At 42.8% G+C, this 19,064-nt stretch overlaps 1 protein-coding gene across 2 annotated transcripts in view; it reads right to left on the bottom strand.

The window, feature by feature from the left end:
* The window catches only part of C2HXorf38 (chromosome 2 CXorf38 homolog), a 76,781-nt gene that overhangs the window by 11,058 nt on the left and 46,659 nt on the right, over window positions 1–19,064 (bottom strand). For both annotated transcript variants that reach the window (XM_056558894.1, XM_056558893.1), the window contains exons 2-3: window positions 5,990–6,124; window positions 3,703–3,825 (exon numbers count right to left, since the gene is read on the bottom strand). In XM_056558894.1, the coding sequence (XP_056414869.1) occupies window positions 3,703–3,825; window positions 5,990–6,124 (258 nt within the window). The remainder of the gene's footprint in view (window positions 1–3,702; window positions 3,826–5,989; window positions 6,125–19,064) is intronic.

The following is a 19,064-nucleotide window of genomic DNA, read 5'->3' as shown; positions in this document are numbered from 1 at the left end:
GTACGCCCTTGGTCCTTAAGGGGTTAAAGGGGTACTCCGGTGAAAACCTTTTTTCTTTTAAATCAACTGGTGCCAGAAAGTTAAACATATTTGTAAATTACTTCTATTAAAAAATCTTAATCCTTCCAGTACTTATTAGCTGCTGAATGCTACAGAGGAAATTCCTTTCTTTTTGGAACACTGATGACATCACGAGCACAGTGCTCTCTGCTGACATCTCTGTCCATTTTAGCAACCGTGCATAGCAGATGTATGCTAAGGGCAGCATGGTGGCTTAGTGGTTAGCACTGCTGCCTTGCAGTGCTGGGGCCTTGAGTTCAAATCCCACTAAGGACAACAATAGATAAATAAATAAAGACATTATTATTATTATAATAACGTCAGCAGAGAGCACTGTGCTCGTGATGTCATCAGAGAGCATTCCAAAAAGAAAAGAATTTCCTCTGTAGTATTCAGCAGCTAATAAGTACAGGAAGGATTATGATTTTTTAATAGAAGTCATTTACAAATCTGTTTCACTTTCCGGAGCCAGTTGATTTAAAAGAAAAAGGTTATCATCGGAGTACCCCTTTAAAGGGGTATCCAGTACTTAAAAACTTATCCCTTATCCACAGAATAGAGGATAAGTGTCTGATTGAGGGGGTCCGACCGCTGGGACCCTCCACGATTTCCTGCCTGGCACTCCCCATGCACAGAGATAAATCATCACCTCATATCCTTCCTACTAGCTCCCAGATCCCTCCTCACTCCTCTGTGCTCCATGTGTACTGGAAGATTTGGAGACTGAGGAATGTGATCAATGACCAAATTAGCAAAATAAAACACATGGATGCAGCTGTGCTGGAATAAACCAAATAGCACGCTGTAAGACTAGTGATTGTGAGTGTGTGTGAAATATATGAAGTGTATATATATGTATATGGGAAAAAAAACTGCAGTGCTTTTTGAAGGTTAAAGCTAGTGTAGTGTTTGTGCCTATAATAAAATAGGAAATGTCACCATAACAAATATATATATTATATATACAGTCATGGCCGTAAATGTTGGCACCCCTGAAATTTTTCAAGAAAATGATGTATTTCTCACAGAAAAGGATTGCAGTAACACATGTTTTGCTATACACATGTTTATTCCCTTTGTGTGTATTGGAACTAAACCAAAAGAGGGAGGAAAAAAAGCAAATTGGACATAATGTCACACCAAACTCCAAAAATGGTCTGGACAAAATAATTGGCACCCTTAACTTAATATTTGGTTGCACACCCTTTGGAAAAAATAACTGAATTCAGTCGCTTCCTATAACCATCAATGTTGGACCAATGTTGGCCACTGAATAAGGCCTACAAAGAAAAGAACACAGTACCTACAGTGAAATATGGTGAAGATTCAATAATGTTTTGGGGTTGTTCTGCTGCCTCTGGCACTGGGTGCCTTGAATGTGTGCAAGGCATCATGAAATCTGAGGATTACCAACGGATTTTGGGTTGCACTGTACAGCCCAGTGTCAGAAAGCTGGATTTGCGTCCGAGATCTTGGGTCTTCCAGCAGGACAATGGCCCCAAACATATGTCAAAAAGCATCCAGAAATGGATGGCAACAAAGCGCTGGAGAGTTCTGAAGTGGCCAGCAATGAGTCCAGATCTAAATCCTATTGAACACCTGTGGAGAGATCTTAAAATTGCTGTTGGGAAAAGGCGCCCTTCCAATAAGAGAGACCTGGAGCAGTTAGAAGAGGAAGAATGGTCCAACATTCCGGCTGAGAGGTGTAAGAAGCTTATTGATGGTTATAGGAAGCGACTGATTTCAGTGATTTTTTTCAAAGGGTGTGCAACCAAATATAAAGTTAAGGGTGCCAATAAATTTGTCCAGCCCATTTTTGGAGTTTGGTGTGACATTATGTCTTATTAGCTTTTTTTCCTCCATTTTTGGTTTAGTTCCAATAAACACAAAGGTAATAAACATGTGTATAGCAAAACATGTGTTACTGCAATCCTTTTCTGTGAGAAATACTTTATTTTCTTTTACGGCCATGACTGTATATCCAATAGAAATTGCAGCACTACTTATCAGTCCTTAATGTATATGGTGCCAGCGCTCTTCTAGACCCCATCAAAGTCCATCCAAGTTATAGAAACCAGCTAATGGCGCAGCACTCCAAAATAAAAAAGTGATTTATTTTCCCATGTTAAGCATTACAACGTTTCAGCTCCTCCTGGTGCAATTTTCAAGCAAGAAACTCTTACCCAATGTACAGTATGTATACATTAAAACTCAAAAAGGCTGGAGGGTGCCCATGTTACTTAAACATCACAGAGAGCACAGAGGAGTCTTATCAGACAGGAGAGAGCACAGAGGAGTCTTATCAGACAGTAGAGAGCACAGAGGAGTCTTAACAGACAGGAGAGAGCACAGAGGAGTCTTAACAGACAGGAGAGAGCACAGAGGAGTCTTAACAAACAGGAGAGAGCACAGAGGAGTCCTATCAGACAGGAGAGAGCACAGAGGAGTCTTAACAGACAGGAGAGAGCACAGAGGAGTCTTAACAGACAGGAGAGAGCACAGAGGAGTCTTAACAAACAGGAGAGAGCACAGAGGAGTCCTATCAGACAGGAGAGAGCACAGAGGAGTCCAAACAGACAGGAGAGAGCACAGAGAAGAGTGCTATCAGACAAGAGAGAGCACAGAGGAGTCTTAACAGACAGGAGAGAGCACAGAGGAGTCTTAACAGACAGGAGAGAGCACAGAGGAGTCTTAACAAACAGGAGAGAGCACAGAGGAGTCCTATCAGACAGGAGAGAGCACAGAGGAGTCCGAACAGACAGGAGAGAGCACAGAGAAGAGTGCTATCAGACAAGAGAGAGCACAGAGGAGTCCTATCAGACAGGAGAGAGCACAGAGGAGTACTATAAGACAGGAGAGAGCAAAGAGGAGTACTATAAGACAGGAGAGAGCACAGAGGAGTACTATCAGACAGGAGAGAGTACTGAGGAGTACTATCAGACAGGAGAGAGCACAGAGGAGTTCTATCAGACAGGAGAGAGCACAGAGGAGTACTATCAGACAAGAGAGAGCACAGAAGAGTACTATCAGACAGAAGAGAGCACAGAGGAGTGCTATCAGACAGGAGGGAACACAGAGGAGTGCTATCAGACAGGAGAGAGCACAGAGGAATGCTATCAGACAGGAGAGAGCACAGAGGAGTGCTATCAGACAGGAGAGAGCACAGAGGAGTTCTATCAGACAGGAGAGAGCACAGAGGAGTTCTATCAGACAGGATAAAGCACAGAGGAGTGCTAGCCCACCCTCACTTACTGGACTTTTTCTATGTCTCAGCTTGGACAAAGCCATGATTTTATAAGCCATGTACAATATATAAAAAGTTTTTGAATCTGACAGAGCCCATTTAAATCTATTCTACCCCACCCCCTTGTGCGAGGGTTGGGTTTTTGTCTGAAGCCCCATGAAAGTCTATTGGTCTTCTGGTACATCTCCTGATCTCTTTACCCTCGGTCTGCAGAGATTCATGGGACTTTCAAACATCTTGCTGACTGTCCAGCAGGCACGTGCAGAAAATAGTTAGAGAAGGGGTCTGGATATAAGGACGCAATATGAGGACGGGAATGGTTCTCTTTTTGAACTGTAGACATGAGAATATGTTTCTGTGAATGTATTGATACATTTTAATGTTAAAGTAAATGTTACCTCCCGAACCCTTGATAAATTTGATCCACTGAAATAATCGCAAGTGTTCATCAAGTTGAGAAGAGCTGCCACATCGCACTTCTCGGGTCCTCTGACCTGGGCTTGTCCACGTGGCATATACACCTAGAAAACACATACTGATGAAGGGAGATGAATCACAGTTCACTGCAGAAGCCTGTTGTGGTTTCAGTAGCTAGACTGATATTGCATTATATACACTCATCGGGGGGGATTTATCAAAACATGTACAGAGGAAAAGTTTCTGAGTTGCCCATAGCAACCAATAAGATCGCTTCTTTCATTTTTGAAAAGGCCTCTGAAAAATAAAAGTGGCAATCTGATTGGTTGCTATGGGCAACTCAGCAAATTTTCCTCTGGACAGGTTTTGATAAGTCTCCCCCATTGACAATACAAATAATGCACCAAGAAGGGGAATCAAATGAATATGTGTGATGTGATGCAACCGGGCAGGCCAAGGAAGTTGGGACAGCAAAAGTAGAATTGAAGTGCTCAGCACAAGGTCTCCATACATAAAGGGGTACTCCGCCCAAAAAAATCTAACCCCTTATCCAAAGGGGACCCCTGCGATCTCCGGCGCAGCACCCTAGTCATCCATGCACGGAGCAAACTCTGCTTTGTGCTGGATAACAGGTGACTACAGCCGTCACGCCCCTCCAATAGACATGAATGGAGTGGGCGTGGTGTGGCGTGACGCCACAAACGCGAAAGCTCCAAGCTTTCGTGTTCCGGGCTCGCTGCTGGCCCGGAGATCGCTGGGGTCCCCCGCATTCAGACATCTTATCCCCTATGCATTGGATAGGGGATAAGATGTTTTTTTCAGCTGAGTACCCCTTTAAGCCTGACTGTTGTTAGATCCCAAACAGAACCTGGATTAATTGCTAAAGACTAAATGGATCCAGTCGATAGCAAAGGTGACACTTGTTGGTTGTCAATGGAAGAACATGTAATAGGCACCATAATACCAACTTTCTTCCTGCTAAGCACCTGTAAAGGGTCCGGGCAGAGACATGTGAGTGTAATAAAGGTGGCACCTGTGTCTGGATGGTGGACAAGAAAAATATGCTCGTACTTGCCAGCCAGAACCTGTTTGCCATGTTGTGCATGCCATCATGCCGTCACTGCTCCCAACACCTCCACAGGTGGTTATCCAGGAAAAAACTTTTTTTTATATATATCAACTGGCTCCAGAAAGTTAAACAGATTTGTAAATGACTTCTATTAAAAAATCTTAATCCTTTCAGTACTTATGAGCTTCTGAAGTTAAGGTTGTTCTTTTCTGTCTAAGTGCTCTCTGATGACACGTGTCTCGGGAACCGCCCAGTTTAGAAGAGGTTTGCTATGGGGGTTTGCTCCTAAACTGGGTGTTTCCCGAGACACGTGTAATCAGAGAGCACTTAGACAGAAAAGAACAACCTTAACTTCAGAAGCTCATAAGTACTGAAAGGATTAAGATTGTTTAATAGAAGTCATTTACAAATCTGTTTAACTTTCTGGAGCCAGTTGATATATAAAAAAAAGTATTTTCCTGGATAACCCCTTTAAGTCTGTCAACTGTCTGTCAAAATGTCTTACCAAGAGGTACACTATCCAAAAGTAGCCTCAAAGAGCCTTTTTATAGGGCAGCGTGGAAGCACTTTAACACCCTATTGTGCCCAGATCCAGTGTGAAATTAGTTCACACCTGTAATCATTTACAGATCTGGCTGAGACATAAATGCATTCCAAGTTTTGCAGAAATCCAACATTATCACCTGGATTCATTCTTTTTTTTTTTTGCATAAAAATTGAAAAAAGTGATAAAGAGTCTGAGTGAGGGCTTTCTGCATGTCAAAACCAAGACATGAAGTACTGCTGTCAGGATAGGGCACCATTGAGACAGGTACTGAGGTGGAGCAAGACAACCCGTTTAAATGTCAGATGTAACAGTGATGAGTCCATTTGATGTAGTAAAGAGGAGTGTGTAATATGTATTAGCACTAATTGGCCAGCTGAGTATAGCAGAAGAATCTAGTAGTGATGTATGAAACATGATAAACAACAATAGCAGCTACTACTAAAAAGCAGCTTTGCCATGTGCTGACATGGTCCTGTGCATTTTTACCTCCACCATAAACACTGCAATCTTTCTATCACACTATCACTCCCCTACACTTGTGATTCCATGTGCACATAGCAATATTATATGCAGATTACATGTGTAATGCAGAGTATTTGATCCATAGAATGACATGGTACATATTTGCTTTTGGTAATAATGGGCACCTTACCTTAGCTACTTCCCAGTAGTGTGTAGGCCACAATGAAGGATTACTGTTTCCCCAGTGTATGTCTCCATTTTTGTAGTTATGGTGAGCTAGAATGAGTTCCTTCCACTGAGCACAAACAGGACAACTGGGCTGAAACTTGTAAGGGAAAAAAGCAAGAATTAAACTGCTGGTAAAAAATGGTGCAATAATCCAGCTGTATCTATATAAGGGTGGTTTCACACTGATTTTTGGATTCTGTTTAACATAAAGGCTTTATACACTTGAAAAGTATATAAATATATATATATATATATATATATATATATATATATATGTTACGGATGCTAAAAACAGATGCTGCTGTAAGCTAAATCCATTTCTTATTGACTTACCTTATAAAATGTTATGTTTACTTTTTTTTATTTTTCTGTACACAATAGTGACTACTAGAGATGAGCGGAGTTACAGCTATTCGATTTGTCACAAACTTCTCGGCTCAGCAGTTGCTGACTTTAGCCTGCATAAATGAGTTCAGCTTCCAGGTGCTCCGGTGGGCTGGAGACTCTCTCCTAGGATTGTCTCCCCCTTTTTCAGCCCGGAGCACCAGAAAGCTGAACTAATTTATGCAGGCTAAAGTCAGCCACTGCTGAGCCGAGAAATTTGTGACGAATCAAATCACTGGAAGTTCGCTCATCTCAAGTGACTACATTAGGCATACATGTACACTTTAGTCTTGCTTCCGTTGCATGAAGTGTGTTAAGGAGGAGCATTATTCTTACCTGATGAGTCCTGGTTGCTATCAGCATCCAGGACCCACGGCAAAGGCCCTGACATCGCCGATCAGGCCGAGGTCATGCATTAACTCTTTAGACGCCACGAATGTTGACTGTGGTGTCTAAAATGGGAAAAAGCTAATCCAAGGCTTATCAGCACCACCCAGATGAAATCTCAGGGTTCCGATCAGCTGAGAACTCAGACAGAGGTCACTTACTCTCCTTCCACCTATGTAATCGGCTCCTTGACTGCAGGAAACCTCAGCAGTCTGGAGTAATGCAGCACCGATAACAATGATCAATTTTGTTCAGCATTGAACAGTGTAGGCCAGTGGTTCTTAACCTGGGTTCGGTGAGTCAGTGGTGAGTCAGGGGTTCGGTGAGTCAGTCCCGGGGGTTCGGCGGGGGAGGTCTTAACAGGATAGGAAAACCAAGCAATTGCCTGGGGCCCCGAGCAGAGCCAGTGTTTGCCCATCCTGTAGCGACAGGGCAATTCCCCCCATCACTAATAACTCCCTGCGGCCCCGCGTTAAGTTTAAAAACGCAGGGCCGCTGGGACATAGCGCACGCCGGGACGTCACTGACGCCCCGTGCGTGCGCCCATGGAAATGAAGGCTCCGAGGACCGGAGGATAGAGAAGGAGGAAGACGCGCGCTGGCCAGCTTGGTTTATTTTCTCGTTCCAACGCTCACCCATGGATACTGTCATTCAGTCTGCTATACACCGTCATTGGCATCTCATAGAAAATGATGTAGACCTCATGGAAGTGGCACTTAGGCTGCTTTCACACTATGAAAAGTACCCGTTATATAACAACCGTTATAAAATAGCGGGCGATCGCGGGGTTAAACGGCCATTAGAAAATCCCTAACAGACGTTAGAAAATCCCATTATAGTCTACGGGATTTTTCTAATAGCTGTTTTAACTCGTTATCACCCGTTATTAATAACGGACGTTATTTTGTGACGGGCGATTGAACGGTCACTTTATATACCAGAAGAAGAAAAAATTGACCTCACAAATATTTTTTTTTCCATTTTGGAGCATATGTTATGGAAAAATGAATGAAGAAAGATTACAAAGTACCATTGTTTACGCAAAAAAACAAGCCCTTATATGGGCGTGTAAACGAAAAAATAAAAGTTATGGCTATTTAAGGGCGAGGAGGAAAAAACGGAAGTGCTACAATGAAAATTGGCCTGGTCCTTTAAGGGATATTCCAGACAAAAACTTAAATATATATATATATATATATATATATTCTATTAAAAAATCTTAATCCTTCCTATCAGCTGCTGAAGTTGAGTTGTTCTTTTCTGTCTGGCAACAGTGCTCTCTGCTGACATCTCTGCTTGTCTCGGAAACTGCACAGGAGAAGAGGTTTGCTATGGGGATTTGCTTCTACTCTGGAAAGTTCCTGAGACATGTGTAATCAGAGAGCACTTAAAAAAAAACAACTCAACTTCAGCAGCTCATAAGTTCTGAAAGTATTAAGATTTTTTAATAGAAGTAATTTACAAATCTGTCCAGTGGACAGACAGACACTTTCTGGTGATTAAAAAAAAAAAAAAAAAGTACCCCTTTAAGTATGTGTCCTGGTGCTTTTTAAATTGTAATGTTTCTGTAATGGTTTTATTGTCTAATTATGTTTAATAAAGATCTATTTGTCCTTATGTGATTTTTTTTGTGCACATTATTTGTTTGGTATTGGTGGTGCATGTTGTACATCTTGGCAAAACATTAACCTTTCTAATATACTTAATAAGAAAATTTTCTTTTTATAGAAATCATGGCTTAGAAAATCATGGCTTTGTCCAAGCTGAAGCACAGGCATGAACAAAGTCAAGTGAGTGAGGGTGGGCTTGTACTCCTCTGTGCTCTCTACAGTCTGATAGCACTTCTCTGTGCTCTCTCCTGTCTGATAGCACTCCTCTGTGCTCTCTACAGTCTGATAGCACTCCTCTGTGCTCTCTCCTGTCTGATAGCACTCCTCTGTGCTCTCTACAGTCTGATAGCACTCCTCTGTGCTCTCTCCTGTCTGATAGCACTCCTCTGTGCTCTCTCCTGTCTGATAGCACTCCTCTGTGCTCTCTCCTGTCTGATAGGACTACTATGTGCTCTCTTCTGTCTGATAGCACTCCTCTGTGTTCTCTCCTGTCTGATAGCACTCCTCTGTGCTCTCTCCTGTCTGATAGCACTCCTCTGTGCTCTCTCCTGTCTGATAGCACTCCTCTGTGCTCTCTCCTGTCTGATAGGACCCCTCTGTGCTCTCTCCTGTCTGATAGCACTCCTTTGTGCTCTCTCCTGTCTGATAGCACTCATATGTGCTCTCTCCTGTCTGATAGCACTCCTCTAAGCTCTTTCTTGTCTGATAGTACTCCTCTGTGCTCTCTCCTGTCTGATTGTACTCCTCTGTGCTCTCTACAGTCTGATTGTACTCCTCTGTGCTCTCTACAGTCTGATAGCACTCCTCTGTGCTCTCTACAGTCTGATAGCACTCCTCTGTGCTCTCTCCTGTCTGATAGCACTCCTCTGTGCTCTCTCCTGTCTGATAGTACTCCTCTGTGCTCTCTCCTGTCTGATTGTACTCCTCTGTGCTCTCTCCTGTCTGATAGGACCCCTCTGTGCTCTCTCCTGTCTGATAGGACCCCTCTGTGCTCTCTCCTGTCTGATAGCACTCCTCTGTGCTCTGTCCTGTCTGATAGGACTCCTCTTTGCTCTCTACTGTCTGATAGCACTCATCTGTGCTCTCTACAGTCTGATAGCACTCCTCTGTGCTCTCTACAGTCTGAGAGCACTCCTCTGTGCTCTCTCCTGTCTGATAGCACTCCTCTGTGCTCTCTCCTGTTTGATAGGACTCCTATGTGATCTATTCTGTCTGATAGGACTCCTCTGTGCTCTCTCCTGTCTGATAGCACTCCTATGTGCTCTCTCCTGTCTGATAGCACTCCTCTGTGCTCTCTCCTGTCTGATAGGACTCCTATATGCTCTTTTATGTCTGATAGCACTCCTTTGTGCTCTCTCCTGTCTGATAGCACTCATCTGTGCTCTCTCCTGTCTGATAGTACTCCTCTAAGCTCTTTCTTGTCTGATAGTACTCCTCTGTGCTCTCTCCTCTCTGATTGTACTCCTCTGTGCTCTCTCCTGTCTGATAGTACTCCTCTGTGCCCTCTCCTGTCTGATAGGACCCCTCTGTGCTCTCTCCTGTCTGATAGCACTCCTCTGTGCTCTCTCCTGTCTGATAGGACTCCTCTGTGCTCTCTACTGTCTGATAGCACTCCTTTGTGCTCTCTCCTGTCTGATAGCACTCATCTGTGCTCTCTCCTGTCTGATAGCACTCCTCTAAGCTCTTTCTTGCCTGATAGTACTCCTCTGTGCTCTCTCCTGTCTGATTGTACTCCTCTGTGCTCTCTCCTGTCTGATAGGACCCCTCTGTGCTCTCTCCTGACTGATAGCACTCCTCTGTGCTCTCTCCTGTCTGATTCTGTGCTCTCTCCTGTCATATCAGACAGGAGAGAACTAAGAGGAGTGCTAGCCCACCCTCACTTACTGGACTTTGCCATTGCCTGTGCTTCAACCAGGACAAAGCCATGATTCTATAAGCCATGATTTCTATAAAAAGTAAATTATATTTTCTATTTATAGCAATCATTGGATTGCAAATGCACTGATCAGTATTATCGGCAATCTATTTTTCTGGTCTGCTAGAAGGCAGACCAGAGAAGACCCAGTGAAGACGGTCAGAGGCAGGTTAGGAGACCAGCAACATGGATTGGCGGTTGTGTTGGTTGTTGTGAACATGGATTTAGCAGTGGAGATCTGAGGTCCATTTGACAGTGATCAGTGGGTTATTGTGATTGGATATTTAAGCAATATTACTCATATTCTGGAGACTGTGGGTCTATTTTGCAAGACTATTGTAGGAAAGGACACTTCTAATCTTGGGCATGATATTCATCAGATTAGACTATAATTAGGGCATGGAAGATATATTGTATCAAGTTATTAGTCCCTTTGAAAGAGATATTGCCCACATCCATCTGCATCCCTCTGGTTAAAGGGGTATTCCAGGAATTTTTTTTATTTGACTATGCTACAGGGGCTGTAAAGTTAGTGTAGTTCCTAATATAGTGTCTGTACCTGTGTGTGACGGTTTTCTCACAATTCTTCTGTGATTTTCACCCCAATATTTATTTTTAACAGCATACAAAATGACTGCTGTCTCGGATTTTTCCCAGGTTACAATGCGGCCGAGACCTGACTCACTAGTCAGCTGATGACAGGGAGCCTGTTTGCTTCAATGGGTGGAGGGATCGCTTGGTGGGAGAGAGATCAATCTGCAACTAATGCAACAGCTGTAGGCACCCTGATTGAAAACCACAGGTCTTTGAATGGATGCCGCTCATTTATGTTTCAATGGGTGGGGTGGCTGATGTGTGGGAGGGAAGAAAATGGAATTGTGGTATTTGTAGTCAAAAAAAGAATAGTCAAAAAGTAAATACCAGTTCACAAAAAGCTAGCCACAGTGTTATGGTAATCTTACAACATAGCCATTTAGCCCCAAGACAAGAGCAGATCGTTCCTAAGCTTGTCCATTACTGCCTGCCAGGTATGTACTAAAATCACCTTATGGTGGAGAACCCCTTTAAGTATTGTTATTTAATCTGGATTGCAGAAGAGTTTTACAAAAGGTACACACTATCTGGCTATCTCCTTTATGTGGTTGACCTCACCCTGTGTGTTCCAAAAAACTATATATTGGTCTACATAATAATGGGAGGATTAATGACCTCCACATGGAACTACATCTAGCAATATATCATAAATGTATTCATATGACCTAGGAGTAATTGTTATGTATCTTATTGCTATGATTTGCAAATTTGTCGAATACCCTTTTTTGCTTTGTAACTGACATCTGTATGTATGCATATGTTTGTAAGTTTACATATTTATGTATTGTGAAATAATGTTTAATGTCTCCCCACTTGCATATCACTACTATAATCCCCTGATGAACTTTATTTTGCAGTTAGTTATACAGTGAAATGTGTTGGGAAGTTTGGGGTTTCTATTAGGAGAATCTGGTTACTAGATCTCTGTAATAAGCAGAGAGACTGCATATGGGTTTCCTCCTAGCATTCTCCCAGCCCTCTGGTAGGGAGCACATGGTAGGTGTTCATGCTGGTGTGGTGCTCTGTGGCAGCCATTGTTTCTGTGATGCTTTATCTGTGGGGTGGTGCGGACGAGAGCCAGGGGCTTGGTTGGGCAGTAGTGGTGCTGCCTGGCCACTGGGTCATTCCCCCTGTGGGCTTGGTCTCGTGGAGGCAGTGGTTGCTGCTGGGTGCTACATCAGTGTTAGGTTAGGGACCCACTCTGAATAGGTGGCCTTGATGTGGCGAGTGGGCTTGTACTTTTTGATCAAAATGTAAACTAACAACCTGTTATTTTTATTTTATTTATGCTGAGAAGCAAGTAGATCAAAATACAAATTTTGGATGTGCGGCTGTGTTTCTGTTTCTCTATTTTAGTTTTTCTCTGTAATAAAGCCAACCAAAGTGACGATTTTCTTATATATTTATGGATTCTGCTTTTTGATATGTGCCTTTTGTAATAGTGTTTTAACTTGTGATTAACCTGTTAATGACCATGGAAGTGTATACTCGTCCAATGGCCGTTAACGGGGTGTACTGGCCGGCCCCCAGCTGATTCCTGTAGCTGGGGGACGGCGTTAATAGCCAACATGCGGACGGCTATTAACCCTTTAGATCACCGCTGTGAAAGTATCCCATCCCTGGTGGTCCAGTGGGGGGGGGGGGGGGGGGAAGCGATCCACTGTGGAGGTAGCCTGAGGGCTTACCTCTCCTTCCACGGCAGCTCCTGCGCTCTGAATGATAAAGCCTGGCAGGATTTATCAATCAAGCGCAGAGTACACAGGTCAATGTGGTTTTATGAAACCACATTGATCTGTATGAAGAATCTAATGATTCCTCCTAAAATTCCCCTAAGGGGACTAAAAGTGTAAAAAAAAAGTTTAAAAACACACACATTAACCCCTTCCTTATTAAAAGTTTAATTCACCCCCCTTTTTCCAAATTCCATATAAAAAAAATATATAAACATAATAAAAATAAACATATGTGGTATTGCCGTGTGTGTAAATGTCCGAACTATAAAAATATATCATATATATATCACATGGTCAATGGCGTATGCAGAAAAAAATTCAAAAGTCCAAAATAGCGTATTTTTGGTCACTTTTTATACCATAAAAAAAGGAATAAAAAGCTATCAAAAAGTCTGATCAAAATAAAATGGCACTGATTAAAACTTCAGATCACGGTGCAAAAAATTTGCCCTAATATCACCCCGCACACAGAAAAATAAAAAAGTTATAAGGGTCAGAAGAGGACAATTTTAAATGTATAAATTTTCATGCATGTAGTTATGATTTTTTCCAAAAGTACGACAAAATCAAACCTATATAAGTAGGGTATCATTTTAATCGTATGGACCTACAGAATAAAGAAAAGGTGTCATTTTTATCGAAAAATGTACTGCGTAGAAACAGAAGCCCTCAAAATAAAAAACATTTGAGTTTTTTCTTCAATTTTGTTGCACAATGATTTTGTTTCCCATTTTGCCGTAGATTTTTGGGTAAAATGACTGATGTCATTACAAAGTAGAATTGGTGGTACAAAAATAAGCCATCATATGGATTTTTTGATGCAAAATTGAAAGGGTTATGATTTTTAAAATGTAAGGAGGAAAAAACAAAAGTGCAAAAACAGAAAAACGCTTGGTCCTTAAACTTTTGGGGACGAAGGGCGTATGCATACGCCCTTGCATCCTGGTACTTAAGGACAAAGGGCGTATCCATACGCCCGTGGGAATTTCGGTCCCCGCCGTGCGCCGGGCGGGGATCGGACCAGGGTGACTGCTGATATCGATCAGCAGTCACCACGCCCATATGCCCAGGGGGGTCATCAGACCCCCCATGTCGGCGTTCGGCGCAAATCGCAAGTGATTTCACACTTGCAATTTGCGCCGATTCCGGGTCATACAGGATCTTTGGTGACCTGGTGACTCGGAATATAAGGGGGATCGCGGTTGTCTAAGACACCCACGATCCCCCTGAAAGGATAGGAGTGAGGTGGCAGGGGTGCCACCCCTCCTATCCCTGCTATTGGTCGTCAAAAACGATGACCAATAGCAGATCGGGGGCGGGGGGGTTAACTTTCGTTTTCCCCGTCCTGCCCACCCACAATAGGTCGGGCAGAATGGGGAACCGAAGGGGACCGGGCGCCGAAGATCCACTTACCCATCCGGAGGCAGCGGGCGACGATGTCGTGCGGAAGAAGAAGACGGCTCCCTGGATCCTACGGAAGCCGGTAAGTTGCCTAGCAACATCTGGAGGGCTACAGTCTGAGACCACTATACAGTGGTCTCTAACCTGTAGCCTTCCAGATTTTGCAAAACTACAACTCCCAGCATGCCCAGACAGCTGTTTGGGCATGCTGGAATATGTAGTTTTGGAACAGCTGGAGGGCTACAGTTTGAGACCACTATACAGTGGTCTCTAAACTGTATCCCTCCAGATCTTGCAAAACTACAACTCCTAGCATGCCCAAACAGCTGTTTGCTGTCTGGGCATGCTGGGAGTTGTAGTTTTGCAACATCTGGAGGGCCACAGTCGGAGATCACTGTGCAGTGGTCTATAAACTGTAGAACTCCAGATGTTGCAAAACTGCAACTCCCAGCATGCCCAAACAGCAAACAGCTGTCTCGGCATGCTGGGAGTTGTAGTTGCGTACCTTCAGCTGTTGCATAACTACATCTCCCAGCATGACCTTCGGCGATCAGTACATGCTGGGAGTTGTAGTTTTGCAACAGCTGGAGGCACACTGGTTGGAAAATACTGAGTTAGGTAACATAACCTAACTGAAAGTTTTCCAGCCAGTGTGCCTCCAGCTGTTGCAAAAGTAACAACTCCCAGCATGCACGGTCTGTCAGTACATGCTGGGAGTTGTAGTTTTGCAACAGCTGGAGGCACACTGGTGGAAAATACTGAGTTAGATAACAGAACCCATTTTGGAAACTACACCCCTCACGGAACGTGACAAGGGGTATAGTGAGCCTTATCACCACACAGGTGTTCATTTTTATTACATTTGGATGGGAAAATGAAAAAAAAAATGTTTTTCACTAAAATGCTGGTGTTACCCTAAATTTTTCATTTTCACAAGGGAAAATAGGAAAAAAAGCCCCCCAAAATTTGTAACCCCATTTCTTCTGAGTAAGAAAATACCCCATATGTGGATGTAAAGTGCTCTGCGGGAGAACTACAATGCTCAGAAGAGAAGGAGCACCATTGGGATTTTGAAGAGAAAATTTGTCTGGAATTGAAGGCCACGTGTGTTTTCAAAGCCTCCATAGTGCCAGAACAATGGACCCCCTCACATGTAACCCCATTTTGTAAACTACACCCCTCATGTAATGTATTAAGGGGTGCAGTGACCATTTACGCCCCACAGGTGTCTGACAGATTTTTGGAACAGTGGTCCGTGAAAATGAAAAATTTTATTTTTCATTTGCACAGCCCACTGTTCCAAAGATCTGTCAAATGCCAGTGGGGTGTAAATACTCACTGCACCCCTTATTAAATTCTGTGAGGGGTGTAGTTTCCAAAATGGGGTCACATGTGGGGGGGTCCACTGATCTGGCAACCACGGGGGGCTTTGTAAATGCACATGGCCCCTGACTACCATTCCAAACTAATTCTCTTCTCCAAAAGCTCAATGGCGCTCCTCCTCTTCTGAGCATTGTAGTTCGCCAGCAGAGCACTTGATGTCCACACATATGGTATTTCCATACTCAGAAGAGATGGGTTGACAAATTTTGGGGGACATTTTCTCCTATTACCCCTTGTAAAAATGTAAAATTTAGGGAAAAAACAGCATTGTAGTAAAAAAAAAATTTTTTTCATTTACACATCCAACTTTAACAAAAAGTCGTCAAACAGCTGTGGGTAGTTAAGGCTCACTGTACCCCTTGTTACATTCCTTAAGGGGTGTAGTTCCCAAAATAGTATGCCATGTGGGTATTTTTTGCATTTCTGGCACCACAGGGGCTTCCTAAATGCGACATGCCCCCCAAAAACCATTTCAGCAAAATTCACTCTCCAAAATCCCATTGTTGCTCCTTCCCTTCTGAGCCCTCTACTGCGCCCGCCGAACACTAGACATACAGATATTAGGTATTTCCTTACTCCAGAGAAATTGGGTTACAAATTCTGGGTGGCTTTTTCTCCTATTACCACTTGTAAAAATTCAAAAACTTGGTCTCCAAGAACATGCGAGTGTAAAAAATGAAGATTTTGAATTTTCTCCTTCACTTTGCTGCTATTCCTGTGAAACACCTAAAGGGTTAACACACTTACTGAATGTCATTTTGGATACTTTGAGGGGTGCAGTTTTTATAATTGGGTCATTTGTGGGGTATTTCTAATATGAAGGCCCTTCAAATCCACTTCAAAACTGAACTGGTCCCTGAAAAATTCCGATTTTCAAAATTTTGTGAACAATTAGAAAATTGCTGCTGAACTTTGAAGCCCTCTGATGTCTTCGAAAAGTAAAAACATGGCAACTTTATGATGCAAATATAAATTAGACATATTCTATATGTGAATCAATATATCATTTATTTGAAATGTCTATTTTCCTTTCAAGCAGAGAGCTTCAAAGTTAGAAAAATGCTATATTTTCTAATTTTTCATAAAATTTTTGTATTTTTCACCAAGAAATGTTGCAAGTATCGACAAAAATTTACCACTACCATAAAGTAGAATATGTCACGAAAAAGCTATCTCGGAATCAAATTTATAAGTAAAAGCATCTCAGAGTTATTAATGCTTAAGGTGACAGTGGTCAGATTAGCAAAAAATGCTCCTGTCCTCAGGGTTATAATGGGCTCCGTCCCCAAGGGGTTAAGGGGTTAAAATAAAGAATAGGTTTTTTTTTAGCTATATTTGATCAATTTCTTGATGTTGAACTAGCTACATTGGACATTCTAGTCCGTTGTGTCAGTGGCAGGTTAGGAAACCTCTGTCTGCCATCTTGGCTGATATGATCCCCGTAGTCATGCTATGGGTGATCAAATCAGCCATCGGAACCCCCATATTGCCGCAGATGCCATGATCAGTATTAATATCAGTGTCTGACGGTTTAATGGCGGACATTAGTGCAACCGCTGATGTCCGCCATTACCAGCAAGTCCCAGGCTGCTGATAGCAGCCGGGACCTGCTGTGCATGGAGCGAGCATGATGATTTTTTTTTTTTTTAAAACAATGCCCATTTGACAGCATATAAAAAATCAACCTGTACTTACTTCCACAGGGACGCAAGACAGCAGCTTCAAGGTTTCAACCAGTCCCTTGAGCCCCTTTAAATGGCATGGGGGTCCTTAGGATACCATATAGTTGAATACTACTTTGAACAGTGTGGGTGAATGGCACACTGGCAGACCTTATAGTACTACTACTCCCAGCAGCTGATGCATCAGGCTGTGTCTATTAGTACAACAGGAGCTTCAGTACAGCAGAGCTATGAGTTTGTAGTCCTATGTTGTATAATAAAGTATACTTCTAGAGTTTTTTCACTATGATGCAGCTCTGTGCGCAATAGTCCTTTATCTGAAAATGATTATTATTTTTTTTTTAAATCAGCGCTGCAAAACCAAACGGTAAGGGATGCTTTCAGCTGTATATATCTGTGCTGTGTGAGAAGAGGTCACAGAGGTATTAAGTCACTGTATGGCAGTATTCTATAGTCACATAAGGTGGTATATATAGTTTTTGTATTTATATCAATATTTGAATGAGCTGTCAATGGAGGCATGTTCAGGCTCAGCGCCTAGGGCAGCCTGTAAATATGGCTCTGCAGGGGCGGACAAAGGCAGCAGTGTGTGGGCCCTGCTATTCATGACCTCAGGGCGCCAATATTCCCATTTTTTTATACAGTCATGGCCGTAAATGTTGGGACCCCTGAAAATTTTCTCGAAAATGAAGTATTTCTCACAGAAAAGGATTGCAGTAACACATGTTTTGCTATACACATGTTTATTCCCTTTGTGTGTATTGGAACGAAACCAAAAAAGGGAGGAAAAAAAAGCAAATTGGACATAATGTCACACCAAACTCCAAAAATGGGATTGTTTCAAGCATGGGATGCTCCTTTAAACTCACCTGGGGCAAGTAACAGGTGTGAGCAACATAAAAAAATCACACCTGAAAGCAGATAAAAAGGAGTGAAGTTCACCAATCTTTGCATTGTGAGTCTGGGTGTGCCACACTAAGCATGAACAACAGAAAGAGGAGAAGAAAACTGTCTGAGGACTTGAGAACCAAAATTGTGGAAAAATATCAACAATTTCAAGGTTACAAATCCATCTCCAGAGATCTAGATTTGCCTTTGTCCACAGTGCGCAACATTATCAAGAAGTTTGCAACCCATGACACTGTAGCTAATCTCCCCGGGCATGGACGGAAGAGAAAAATTGATGAAAGGTGTCAACGCTGGATAGTCGATAAACAGCCCCAAACAAGTTCCAAAGATATTCAAGCTGTCCTGCAGGCTCAGGGAGCATCAGTGTCAGCGCGAACTATCTGTCAACATTTAAATGAAACGCTATGGCAGGAGACCGAGAAGGACCCCACTGCTGACACAGAGACATAAAAAAGCAAGACTACATTTAGCCAAAATGACCTTGAGTAAGCCAAAATCCTTTGGGGAAATGTCTTGTGGACAGATGAGTCCAAGATAAAGCTTTTTGGTAAAGCACATCATTCACTGTTTACAGAAAACGGAATGAGGCCTACAAAGAAAAGAACACCGTACCTACAGTAAAATATGGTGGAGGTTCAATGATGTTTTGGGTTGTTTTGCTGCCTCTGGCACTGGGTGCCTTGAATGTGTGCAAGGCATCATGAAATCTGAGGATTACCAATGGATTTTGGGTCGCACTGTACAGCCCAGTGTCAGAAAGCTGGGTTTGTGTCCGAGATCTTGGGTCTTCCAGCAGGACAATGACGCCAAACATACGTCAAAAAGCACCCAGAAATGGATGGCAACAAAGCGCTGGAGAGTTCTGAAGTGGCCGTCAATGAGTCCAGATCTAAATCCCATTGAACACCTGTGGATAGATCTTAAAATTGCTGTTGGGAAAATGCGCCCTTCCAATAAGAGAGACCTGGAGCAGTCTGCAAAGGAAGAGTGGTCCAATATTCCGGCTGAGATGTGTAATAAGCTTATTGATGGTTATAGG

The sequence above is a fragment of the Hyla sarda genome, chromosome 2 (assembly GCF_029499605.1).
Source record: "Hyla sarda isolate aHylSar1 chromosome 2, aHylSar1.hap1, whole genome shotgun sequence".
Lineage (NCBI taxonomy): Eukaryota > Metazoa > Chordata > Amphibia > Anura > Hylidae > Hyla > Hyla sarda.
This window is presented reverse-complemented; position numbering and strand designations above follow the sequence as displayed.